The 12,683-nt window shown below is 38.3% G+C and overlaps 1 protein-coding gene across 1 annotated transcript; it reads left to right on the top strand.

Annotated features, from left to right (window-relative positions):
- The first annotated feature begins 2,415 nt into the window (after positions 1–2,415).
- LOC105721054 (olfactory receptor 1N2) lies at positions 2,416–3,516 on the top strand. The gene has a single exon (XM_012457876.3). The coding sequence runs from the start codon at positions 2,515–2,517 to the stop codon at positions 3,463–3,465; it is 951 nt and encodes a 316-aa protein (XP_012313299.2). The 5' UTR covers positions 2,416–2,514; the 3' UTR covers positions 3,466–3,516.
- Positions 3,517–12,683: the final 9,167 nt, after the last annotated feature.

The following is a 12,683-nucleotide window of genomic DNA, read 5'->3' as shown; positions in this document are numbered from 1 at the left end:
ACATCGCTTTATGATAAAAATGCTGAACAAACTAGCCATAGAAGGAATATACCTAAATATAACAAAAGCCACATCTGACAAACCCATAGCCAGCATAATACTGAATGCGGGAAAGCTGAACGCATTCCCCCTAAGAACTATAGAATGACAAGGATGACCGCTTGTATCACTCCTATTCAACATGGTACTGGAGGTCTTACCCAGAACAATCAGGGAAATGAAAGAAATAAAAGGCATCCAAATTTGTAAAAGGAAGTCAAAGTATCTTTGTTTGCTGATGATATGATCTAATACCTAGAATACCTTAAAGATTCCTCCAAAAGATGCCTAGGTTTGATCAATGAATTCAGTAAAGTTTCATGATGCAAAATTAATGTACAAAAATCAGTAGCATTTCTACACACTAATAACAATCAAGGTGAGAACCAAATCAAGACCTCAGTCCCATTTACAATAGCTACAAAAATTTTGATGATTTTAGACCTATGAAATTGCTTATGATTAAAACCAACAATGATACTGGAACAAAGCGTAGTGGATAAGAGCATGTACTCCAGAGTCATTACAGACCTAGGTGGGAATTCCACTCTTTCCACTTAATAGAATTAATTAAAATACAGGAGATATGAGTAGCTTTTTTTGAGCAGCTGCTTTGTATGAGGCACTATGGCTAGTGTGCTTTATTTAGGTTGCCTCATTAATTGAGAGTTTTGGAGTTTTTGAGGGTATTGTTTCTATTAGGATTACTCTCTTTAAGGAAATCGGCAGCAGAAATAGTCGTGTTATAGTTTACACTCCTGATTATCCTTTAATGCAGTTTTACCTAGGACATGGGACAAGTGCAGAATTGCCTAATGCATATAGGCAGGAGTTCCCAGGAGACCTGTGAGTCAGGCTGAAATGTACTGCAAGAGAGCTTAATCCCTGGGAAAGAGAGGTCCTCAGTTCCCCTAGGATCCAGCCAGAGTTGGCTGGAGAACAGGCTGCACAATGACACTGAGGTCGGCCCTAATGAGCATGTTGGGAGATCGTGTTCTATGAGCCTTTATAACCTTAAGAATATTCCTGTCCAGGAAGAAATAATCCTGCCTTATGCCTGGGGAAGCTGAAATCGAGTCATACACTCCAGGTGTTTCTAATGAACTCTGGACTCAGTAGACCCTGACTTTATTGCCTGTGAGTCAGAAAGGTCTCAGAGAGTTTTTTATTAGGAATTTTCCATCCATGAGAGAGACTTGGAGAATTTGAAGACACCTAGAACTGATCCATAATCTGACAGGTGAGGATTTGGAAGGGGTAGGACGGACACACACACACCCACCCACTCACCCACCCACCCACCTACCTACCTACCTACCTACCTACCTTCCTTCCTTCCCACCTACCTACCTACCTTCCTTCCTTCCTTCCTTCCCAGTCTGATGACCAGGTGATCAGGCAGCAGTTTCCTGGGAAAGTGCTGAGTCTCTACCTGAGGTCAGAAGCTTCTCTATGAACCAAAGAACAAACAGAGGACTAAAATAGTCACAAAAGCTTCTAAGGCCAAACTTCTACAAGATCAATATGAGGTGGTTTCTTCTACCAGCTCACTAGGGCAGCAGAAAAACAGACCGGTTATGTTCAAGCCAAAAAGCCAGGGCGATACCTTTCACCTTCCCTCCTTCTGGTTAAAAGTAAATATTAGAGAAATGTAGTACAAATGTAGGGGTTAAGGCACAGGTGTACTAAAATATCAGTTCCCAGAGCAGATATAGATGCATAGCAGCAAAAAAACGGGGAAGAGGACAGGGATAAAGGAGAGGAAGTGATGGAGGGGAGAGGTTGGCTCCCCTGTCCTGTTTGTGTGTGTCTGTGGGGAGAGGGAACATCCTAACAATGGGTATGAAACATCCTGACAGTGGGAGAGTATGAAACCACAGACAACTACTGTCCTTAACTCACATGTCCTATGCTGCTAGTTAGGAAAGAGTACAGGACTGGTTTGGGTGGGTATCGTCAAATTCTAGGGACTGAAAGGCAAGTGGGGAGGAGGCTATCTTGTCTTAAAAGTCAATTTCAGTCCTCGTAGAGAAGGTTCATGTGTGTATGTGTGTGTGTATGTTGGAGGAGGGGGAAGAGTTTGATCGAGATCATGCACCTTCTTTCCAATTGACAATAACAAATGGATTTTCTAATCTTGCCATCAAGCTATTCTCAATTCTCACTTCCTCTAAATAGCCCATGCCAATTTCTCTGGTCAAATGAATCTCTTTTCTTTGGATTCTGCTAAAGCATAGAGAGCACAATTGAGATTTGAATGGATATTATCTTAACTGTTCTCTAAACGTTTCTTGGATATTTCCTTGCATTCCCAATGGAATTCAGAGATTCTTATTGGCAAAGACCACTTATTTTTCTTTTTTTTTTCTCCCAGCACAGTTCTGGTCACACAGATGCATATCTGTAAATTGATCTAATAAATAAATACTGACACATGGAAGGTTTTATCTGCGCAGATAACAAGAACTACAAGGGATGGGAAAACCAGGCAGAGTGAACCAAACTACTGTTTCAGACTTCCTCCTTCTAGGACTCTCTGAGCGGCCAGAGGAGCAGCCTCTTCTGTTTGGCATCTTCCTTGGCATGTACCTAGTCACCATGGTGGGAAACTTGCTCATCATCCTGGCCATCAGCTCTGACCCACACCTTCATACTCCCATGTACTTCTTTCTGGCCAACCTCTCATTAACTGATGCCTGTTTCACTACTGCCTCAATCCCCAAAATGCTGGCCAACATTCATACCCAGAGTCAGACCATCTCCTATTCTGGGTGTCTTGCACAGCTATATTTCCTCCTTATGTTTGGTGGCCTTGACAACTGCCTGCTGGCTGTGATGGCGTATGACCGCTATGTGGCCATCTGCCAGCCACTCCATTATAGCACAGCTATGAGTCCCCAGCTCTGTGCACTAATGCTGGGTGTGTGCTGGGTGCTAACCAACTGTCCTGCCCTGATGCACACACTGCTGCTGACCCGCGTGGGTTTCTGTGCCCAGAAAGCCATCCCCCATTTCTACTGTGATCCCAGTGCTCTCCTGAAGCTTGCCTGTACAGATACCCATGTAAACGAGCTGATGATCATCACCATGGGCTTGCTGTTCCTCACCGTTCCCCTCCTGCTGATCGTCTTCTCCTATGTCCGCATTTCCTGGGCTGTGTTTGGCATCTCATCTCCTGGAGGGCGATGGAAGACCTTCTCTACCTGTGGTTCTCATCTCACGGTGGTTCTGCTCTTCTACGGGTCTCTTATGGGTGTGTATTTACTTCCTCCATCAATTTACTCTACAGAGAGGGAAAGAAGGGCTGCTGTTCTCTACATGGTGATTATTCCCATGCTAAACCCATTCATTTACAGCTTAAGGAACAGAGACATGAAGGAGGCTTTGTGTAAACTTTTCGGCAGTGGAAAGACATTACTTTCATGATTAGATATCTAGATGGTGATGTCTAATCTTGATCAACCACTACCTGTTTCCATCACTTCAGTAATTCTACTGCTGGCATATTGACATTAGGGGAAGGTTATCAGTTGACTCTGAGTTAGGGATGCAACAAAAAGAATGTTTCATTCTTTTATTAGGCTGTGGAATGAGATGCTCTGTCTCAGCCTCTTTCCTAACCCCAGTGAGGCAACCATTACTAACAGAAAAACCACTATTCCCCCTCACATCTCTAAAACCAGCATATCAGCTATAGTGAACAGGGCATTTGTTATGAGGCTCTGGAGCCAAGCAATTCCACCCCAGTGAGGCAGGCATGGGATGAGGTGAAGGAATGAGAACACAAACATTTATTGAGTATCCACAATGTTCCTCATTATTCCTCATATCAGTTACTTGAGGCAGAATAGTGAAAACTGTGAATTAGGATGTTAAATAACTTAATGAGTCTGTTTGATTCCAGTATCTACCCCCTTCTATTTTACCACTTTGTGAAGATGATGACAAGGAAGGTGTGATACCATATCTAAGGTTAATATTGAATGATAACAATAGGAGAAAAAGAATTAAATTAATATATGTTATGGTATTCCCTACTATTTCATTTCTTTAACTTAAAAGCACTCTTTTGTAATAAATAGATGAAACGTAATCAATATGTGTTGTACACCTACTAGTGCCGGTTTTGTACTCACTACACTATCCATTCTCTGAATTCTTTTATAAAATATTCTAGAATAAAAATGAGAAATCAAGCATGCTGGAAAGTTTTAGGGCAATAATTTGATACTAGGTAATCTGGTAGAAATTGGTATGAGAAGTCACAAAGCTTAACAACGGTTTTCTTTTTGCAATGAAATTATAAGTTACTGTTTTTCTTCTTTATAGCTACATGTTTTGAAACATGTAGATATTTTCCAAAAAAATAAATGAAATTTGAGGGTTGGCACCAAAAAAATGTTTCAATGGTATCTCACAGAGAAAAAGAAGCACTAAAACAGGTCTCTGAGATCAAGTTCATCCTGGACCAAATTTCTTAAAAGGGAAGGTATGCCCTTTTATTGTTGTACAATAAATACTGTTTAAGGATCTTTCTTTAAGGAAGATCATGCACCTGTGTGCATTGCTCTTTGGTCATTCTGTCTCCCCACTTCTGTCCCTTCTTTTTGGATAGAAGAGAAGAATAATAAGACAACTAGGGAAACTAGACTAGACCATTTTAGCCTTGAATTAGGTGACTTGGCCCTGACCACAGCAATCTACAGCTGCAATTTCTAGTACCAAGGCAAAGGTTGGAAAAGGCAAGTTTTGTGTTTGTGAATAATATCTCTCTTTTTTGGGAACAAATTTCCAACCTCTAAGATCCCCACCTTTGCCCTCTATCCAGTCACCCAGCTACAATATGCCACTTACAGTCTATTTATATATAAAGATATTTACTTCAAGGAATTGGCTCATGCAATTGTAGAGGGTAGCAAGTTTGAAATTTGTAGGGCAGGCTGGAAACTCAGGCAGGAACGGACATTACCATATATATATACACACATATATATGTATGTATATACACATATATATGTGTATATATACACATACATTTTACTCTTTTAGAGCTGTTTTTGACTTATACGAAAATTGAGCAGAAAGTACAGAAAGTTCCTACATACCTTTTACCCCAACACATGCACAATCTCCAGAACTAATCGATCTCTCTCACCAGAGTGGTACATTCGTTACAATCCATTAGCCTCCACTGACACATCATCACCCAAAGTCCATTGTTTACATCGGAGTTCATTCTTGGCATTGCGCATTCTGTGGGTTTTGACAAGTGCATAATGGCATGTATTCATCATTATAGTCATGCAGAATAGTCTCACTGCCCTAAAAATCCCCTGTTCTTCATCTAGTCATTCCCTCTCCTCACTACCCCCTGGTAACCACTGATCTTTTTACCGTCTCTATAGTTTTACCTTTTCCAGAATGTTATATAGTTGGAATCATACAGTATGTAGCCTTTTCAGATTGACTTCTTTCACTTAGCAGTATGTGTTTAAGGTTTCTCCATGTGTTTTCATAGCTAGATAGCGCGTTTCTGTCTGAGACTGAGTAATATTTCATTGTATGGAATATTCCGTGAAAGGTGTAATGTCTGTGTCTAGATTCATTTTTTATGTGGATGTCTAGTTATTTCAGCACTATCTGTTGAAAAGACTATGTTTTCTCCATTGCATTGTGTTTATGCCTCTGTCAAAAATCAGCTGACTCTACTTATGTGGGTCTATTTCTGGGCTCTCTATTCTATTCCATTGATCTATTTTTCTGTTCTTTTGCCAATGCCACACTGCCTTAATTACTGCAGGCTTATAGTAGGTAGTGTCCAGGGCCTGTCGGGGGTAAGGGGAGGGAGAGCATTAGGACAAACACCTAATGCATGCAGGGCTTAAAACTTAGATGACGGGCTGACAGGTGCAGGAAACCACCATGGCACATGTATACCTATGTAACAAACGTGCACGTTCTGCACATGTATCCCAGTACTTAAAGTTAAAAAGAAAGAAGTAGTATCAGTCCTCCAAACTTGTTCTTCCATATTGTGTTAGCTATTCTGAGTCTTTTGCCTCTCTGCATAAACTTTAGAATAATTTTGTTGATATCCACAAAGTAATTTGCCAGCGTTTTGATTAAGGCTATGTTGAATCTATTGATCAAGTTGGGAAGAATGGCACCACAATAACATTGAGTTTTCCTATGCATGAACATGGAATATCTCTCCATTTATTTAGTTATTATTTGATCTTTCAGAGTTCTGCAGTTTTTCTCATATTAATTTTGTATATAGATTTATATCTAACAAATTGGGGGCTGCTAGTGTAAATGGTATTGTGCTTTTTATTTCAAATTCCATTTGTTCATTGCTACTATATAAGGGAGCAATTGGCTTTTGTATATTAACCCTGTATCCTGAAACCTTTCTATAATTCCTTACTAGTTCCAGGAGAGATTTTTGGATATTTTGGATTTTCTGTAAAAATCATGTCATCTGAAAACAAAGATAGTTCTATTTATTCCTTCTGAATCTGTATACCTTTAATTTCATTTTCATGTCTTATGCCCTACTAGGACTTTCAGTATGACATTCAAAAGCAGTAATGAGAGGGGACTTTTTTTTGTCTTGTTCCTGATCTTAGTGCAAAGCTTTTAGTTTCTCATCAAGTATGATGTTAACTGTAGTTTTTAAAATAGACATTTTTTTATCTCTCTATTCCTAGTTTGCTCAGAGTGTTTAATCATAAATGGGTGTAGGATTTTGTCAAGTGCTTTTTCTGTATCTATTTATATTATCATGTAATTGTTCTTTAGCCTATTGATGTGATCAGTTAAATTAATTGATTTTCAAGTGTTGGAGTAACCTTGCATTCCTGAGATAAATCCCACTTGGATATGATATATAAGTCTTTTTATACATTATTGGTTTCTATTTGCTAGTACTATATTAAGGATTTTTACATCCATATTCATGAGATATTGGTCTGTAGTTTTCATTTCTTGCAATTACCTTATTCGCTTTTGTTATTAGAGTATTACTGGCCTCATAGAAGTAGATAGAAAGTATTTACTCTATTTCCATCTTCTAGAAGAGATTGCAGAGAATTGTCGTAAATTCTTCCTTAAATGTTTGATAGAATTCACCAGTGAGTCCATCTGGGCCTGGGACATTCTGTTTGGGAAGGTTATTAATTATTGAGTTCATTTCTTCAATAGAAATAGGCCTATTAATGCCCATTTCTTCTTGTATGGGTTTTAGCAGATTGTGGCTTTCCCAGGATTGGTCTATTTCATTTAAGTTATATTTGTGGGTACAGATTTGTTCATACTATTCCTTTATTATCCTTTCAGTGCCCATGGGATTTTTAGTGATGTTTTCCTTTTCATTTCTGCTATTAGTAACTTGTGCCTTCTTTCTTTTATTTTCCGTAGTTAGACATTTTTTTTTTTTTTTTTTGGAGACGGAGTTTCGCCCTTGTTACCCAGGCTGGAGTGCAATGGCGCGATCTCGGCTCACCGCAACCTCCGCCTCCTGGGTTCAGGCAATTCTCCTGCCTCAGCCTTCTGAGTAGCTGGGATTACAGGCACGCGCCACCGTGCCGAGCTAATTTTTTTTGTATTAGTAGAGATGGGGTTTCACTGTGTTGACCAGGATGGTCTCGATCTCTTGACCTCATGATCCACCCTCCTCGGCCTCCCAAAGTGCTGGGATCACAGGCGTGAGCCACCGCGCCCGGCCATAGTTAGACTTTTTAATGGCATATCAATTTTATTGATCTTTTCAAAGAACTAGCTTTTTGTTTTGTTGATTTTCTTTAACAATGTCCTATTTTCAATTTCATTGATTCTGTCTTAATTTTTATTATTAATTTTTTTCTTGTGCTTACTTTGGATTTAGTTTCCTAGGATGGAAGCTTAGATTATTTATTTTGGATTATTATTATTTTTTTTTTTTTGAAAGAAGGTTAAATTCAAGTGGCGTTTTACCTCTCACCTTTTGGATAGGTTGACGGTTTTTACTTCTCTATAAACCATAGCTCAGTTTCTTTCTTTTTTTTTTTCCTCTTTAACAAATGCTTTCTGGGCTGAAGTGGCTTTAAGCGCTGAACCTGTCTATTTGAGTTTATACTTTCTGCAGTTAGAAGTTTTCTAAGTAATTCCTTATTATTTTATGTTTGTGATGCCTTCGAATACATATTTAAAATATTTCATCTGACTTTTATTAGTTTTCCCATTGGGAAGGTTGGTCCAAATTTTTAGGTTTGCCATTACAGAAAACTTTATAATAGATGGATATATATACACTCTAAGAATCTTTGTTTGTTTTTCGTACAAATTTGTCTTTTAAGATTCATGCAATTGTTAATATATTTGTAATTGATTTTGACATTCCATTTCCTTTTTCTTTTTTTGTATATATCATGCTTTAAAAATTATTTTAATTTTCTCTTCTTTGTTTCATTCTTTCCCTTATAATGTGGAAGTTTCATATCTTTTTTAAAGTTTTATTTTATCCTTAAGTGACACATAATGATTGTACATGTTTATAAGGTACAGTGTGATACTTCGATACCTGTATACATTGCATAATAATCAAACCAGGATAATTAGCATATCCATCATCTCAAACATCTGTTATTTCTTTGAGTTAAGAACATTCACAATCCTCTCTCTGGCTATGTTAAAGTTACAATACATTATTGTTAACTATACTCACGCTTTTGTACAATAGAATGCCAGAGCTTGTTAATTTTAAGTATAACATAGATCTGTTGACTAACCTGTCCTTGTTCCCCACTCCTCCTAAATATTCACCTTCTAATAATCACTATTTTACTCTCTCCTTCTATGAAATCAACTTTTGTTGTTGTTGTTGTTTGTAACATAATTTTTATTTTTTATTTTTATTTTATTTTTTATTTTACTTTAAGTTCCAGGATACATGTGCAGAATGTGCAGGTTGTTACACAGGTGTATGTGTGCCATGGTGGTTTGCTGCACCTATCAACTGGCCATCTAGGTTTTAAGCCCCACATACTTGAGATATTTGTCCTAATGCTCTCCCTCCCCTTGCCCCCCACCCCCTGACTGTATTTGGGGCCCCTGTGTGTGATGTTCTCCTCCCCGTGTCCATATGTTCTTATTGTTCAACTCTCACAAGTGAGAACATGTGCTGTTCAGTTTTCTGTTCCTGTGTTTGTTTTCTGAGAATGATGGCTTCCAGCTTCAACCATGTCCCTGCAAAGAACATGAACTCATTCTTCTTTATGGCTGCATAGTATTCTATGGTGTATATGTGCCATGTTTTTTTAATCCAGTCTATCATTGATGGGCACTAAAACACCAAAAGCAGTAACAACAAAAGCCAAAATTGGCAAATGGTATCTAATTAAACTAAAGAGCTCTGCACAGCAAAAGAAACTATCATCAGAGTGAAGAGGAAACCTACAGAATGGGAAAAAATTTTTGCACTCTACTCATCTGACAAAAGTCTAATATCCAGAATCTACAAACAACATGATTTAAAAACATTTTTTTTGAGAGAGGGTCTCACTCTATCGCCAAGGCTGGAGTGCAGTGATGCAAACACAACTCACCGTGGCCTCAACTTCTGGGGCTCAAGCAATCCTCCTACCTCAGCTTCCCTAGTAGCTGGCACCACAGGTGTGCACCACCATGCCCAGCAAATTCCTTTTTATAGCTGCATAGTATTCCATGGAGTATATGTATTGTGTTTTCTTTATCCAGTTTATTATTGATGGGCATTTGGGTTGATTCCATGTGTTTGCTATTGTAAATAGTGCTGCAATAAACATACGTGTGTGCATGTCTTAGAGTAGAATGATTTATATTCTTTGGGCATATACCCAGTAATGGGATTGCTAGGTCAAATGGTATTTCTGCTTCTAGATCCTTGAGGAATTGGCACACTATCTTCCACAATGATTGAACTAATTTACATTCCCACTAACAGTGTAAAAGCATTCCTATTTCTCCACAGCCTCACCAGCATCTATTATTTTTTGACTTTTTAATAATCACCATTCTGACTGGTGTGAGATGGTATCTCATTGTGGTTTAGATTTGAATTTCTCTAATGATCAGTGATATTGAGCTTTTTTTCCCCAGATGTTTGTTAGTTGCATAAATGTCTTCTTTTGAGAAATGTCTTTTCATATCCTTTGCCCACTTTTTGATGAGGTTGTTTGTTGTTTTTTTGTAAATTTGTTTAAGTTCCTTGTAGATTCTGGATATTAGAGCTTTGTCAGATGGGTGGATTGCAAAAATCTTCTCCTGTTCAGTAGGTGGCCTGTTTACTCTGATGATAATTCCTTTTGCTATGCAGAAGCTTTTTGTTTAATTAGAGCTCATTTGTTCACTTTAGTTTTTGCTGCAATTGCTTTTGGCATTTTCATCATTAAATATTTGCCCATGCCTATGTCCTGAATGAAATTTCCTTGGTTTTCTTCTAGAGTTTTTATGGTTGTGGATTTTACATTTAAGTATTTAATCCATCTTGAGTTAATTTTTGTATAAGGTGTAAGGAAGGGGTCCAGTTTCAGTTTTCTACATATGGCTAATCAGTTTTCCCAGCATCGTTTATCAAATAGGGAATCCTTTTCCCATTGCTTGTTTTGTCAGATCAGATGGTTGTAGATGTGTGGTGTTATTTCTGAGGCCTCTGTTCTGTTTCATTGGTCTAAATGTCTGCTTTGGTACCTGTACTATGCTGTTTTGGTAACTGTAGCCTTGTAGTATAGTTTGAAGTCAGGTAGCATGATGCCTCCAGCTTTGTTCTTTTTGCTTAGGATTGTCTTGGCTATACAGACTCTTTTTGGGTTCCATATGAAATTTAAAGTAGTTTTTTTTTCTAATTATGTGAAGAATGTCAATGGTAGTTTGATGGGAATAGTACTGAATCTATAAATTACTTTGGGCAGTATGGCCATTTTCACAATATTGATTCCTCCTATCCATGAGGATGTCATGTTCTTCTGTTTGTTCATAACCTCTCTTATTTCCTTAAGCAGTGGTTTGTGATTCTTCTTGAAGTGGTCCTTCACATCCCTTGTTAGCTTTATTCCTAGGTATTTTATTCTCCTTGTAGCAATTGTGAATAGGAGTTCATTCATGATTGGGCTCTCTGCTTGTCTATTGTTGGTGTATAGGAATGCTTGCGATTTTTGCACATTGATTTTGTACCCTGAGATTTTACTGAAGTTGCTTATCAGCTTAAGGAGTTGTTGGGCTGAGATGATGGGGTTTTCTAAACATAGAATCATGTCACCTGCATACAGACAATTCGACTTTCTGTCTTCCTATTTTAATACCCTTTTTTTTCTCTTGCCTGGTTGCTCTAGCCAGAACTTCCAATACTATGGTGAATAGGAGGGCTGAGAGAGGGCATCCTGTCTCTTCAGGTGTGACCCTGACCCATCCCTCCTCACTGGGAGGGCTTCCCTGCAGGAACTCCAACAACTCCAGCCAGGGGCTCAGGGACAGAGCTCTGATCTCCCTGGGCCTGAGCCCTTAGTGGGAGGGGTGGCCCATAGTCTTGGCCTAGTATCCATTATTTTTCCTGACCCTCTCCATCCTCCTACCCATCACCCGCCAATAGGCTACAGTGCTGTTCCTCTCTGAGTCTATGTGTTCTCATCATTTAGCTCCCACTTGCAAGTGAGGACATGTGGTATTTGGTTTTCTGTTCCTGTGTTAGTTTGCTAAGGATAATGGTTTCCAGCTCAATCCATGTTCCTTAAAAGAACATAATCTCATTCTTTTTTATGGCTGCATAGTATTCCATGATGGATTTGTACATTTTCTAGTCTACCATTAATGGGCATTTAGGTTCATTCTATGTCTTTGCTACTGTGAATTGTGTTTCATATGAACATATGCATGCATGTATTTTTGTAAGATAATGATTTACATTCCTTTAGGTATATACCCAGTAATGAGATTGCTGAGTCAAATGGTATTTCTCTTTTTAGGTCTTTGAGGAATCACCACACTGTTTTCCACAGTGGGTGAACTAATTTATACTCCCACCAACATTGTATAAGCTTTCCTTTTTCTCTGCAACCTCACCAGCATCTTTTATTTGTTGACTTTTAAATAATAGCCGTTTTGACTGGTGTGAGATGGTATCTCATTATGATTTTGATTTGCATTTCTCTAATTATCAGTGATGTTGAGCTTTTTTCATATGTTTCTTGGCTGCATGTATGTCTTCTTTTGAAAAGTGTTTGTTCATGTCCTTTGTCCACTTTTTAATAGGGTTGTTTAGGGTTTTTTCTTGTAAATCTGCTTAAGTTTTTTATAGATGCTGGATATTAGATTTCTGTCAGATGCATAGTTTGCAAAAATTTTCTCCCAGTCTGTAGGTTGTCTGTTTACTCTGTTGATAGTTTCTTTTGCTATGCAGAAGCTGGAAAAAAAAAAAAAAACAAGCAATGGGGAAAGGATTGCATATTCAATAAATGGTTCTGGGATAACTGGCTAGTCATATGCAGAAGACTGAAACTGTACCCTTTCCTTACACCATATACAAAAATTATCTCAAGATGGATTAAAGACTTAAATGTAAATCTCAAAACTGTAAAAACCCTGGAAGACAACCTAGGCAATACCATCTGGACATAGGAACAGGCAAATAT

Source organism: Aotus nancymaae, unplaced genomic scaffold, assembly GCF_030222135.1.
Source record: "Aotus nancymaae isolate 86718 unplaced genomic scaffold, 86718_ANA_hifiasm-v0.15.2.pri h1tg000003l, whole genome shotgun sequence".
Classification (NCBI taxonomy): domain Eukaryota; kingdom Metazoa; phylum Chordata; class Mammalia; order Primates; family Aotidae; genus Aotus; species Aotus nancymaae.
The sequence above is the reverse complement of the archived record's forward strand: the minus strand, read 5'-3'. Positions and strand labels throughout refer to the sequence as shown.

Coding starts and splice junctions, on each gene's coding strand:
- LOC105721054 (XM_012457876.3), top strand. CDS start 2,515: ATGGGAAAACCAGGCAGAGTGAACCAAACTACTGTTTCAGACTTCCTC.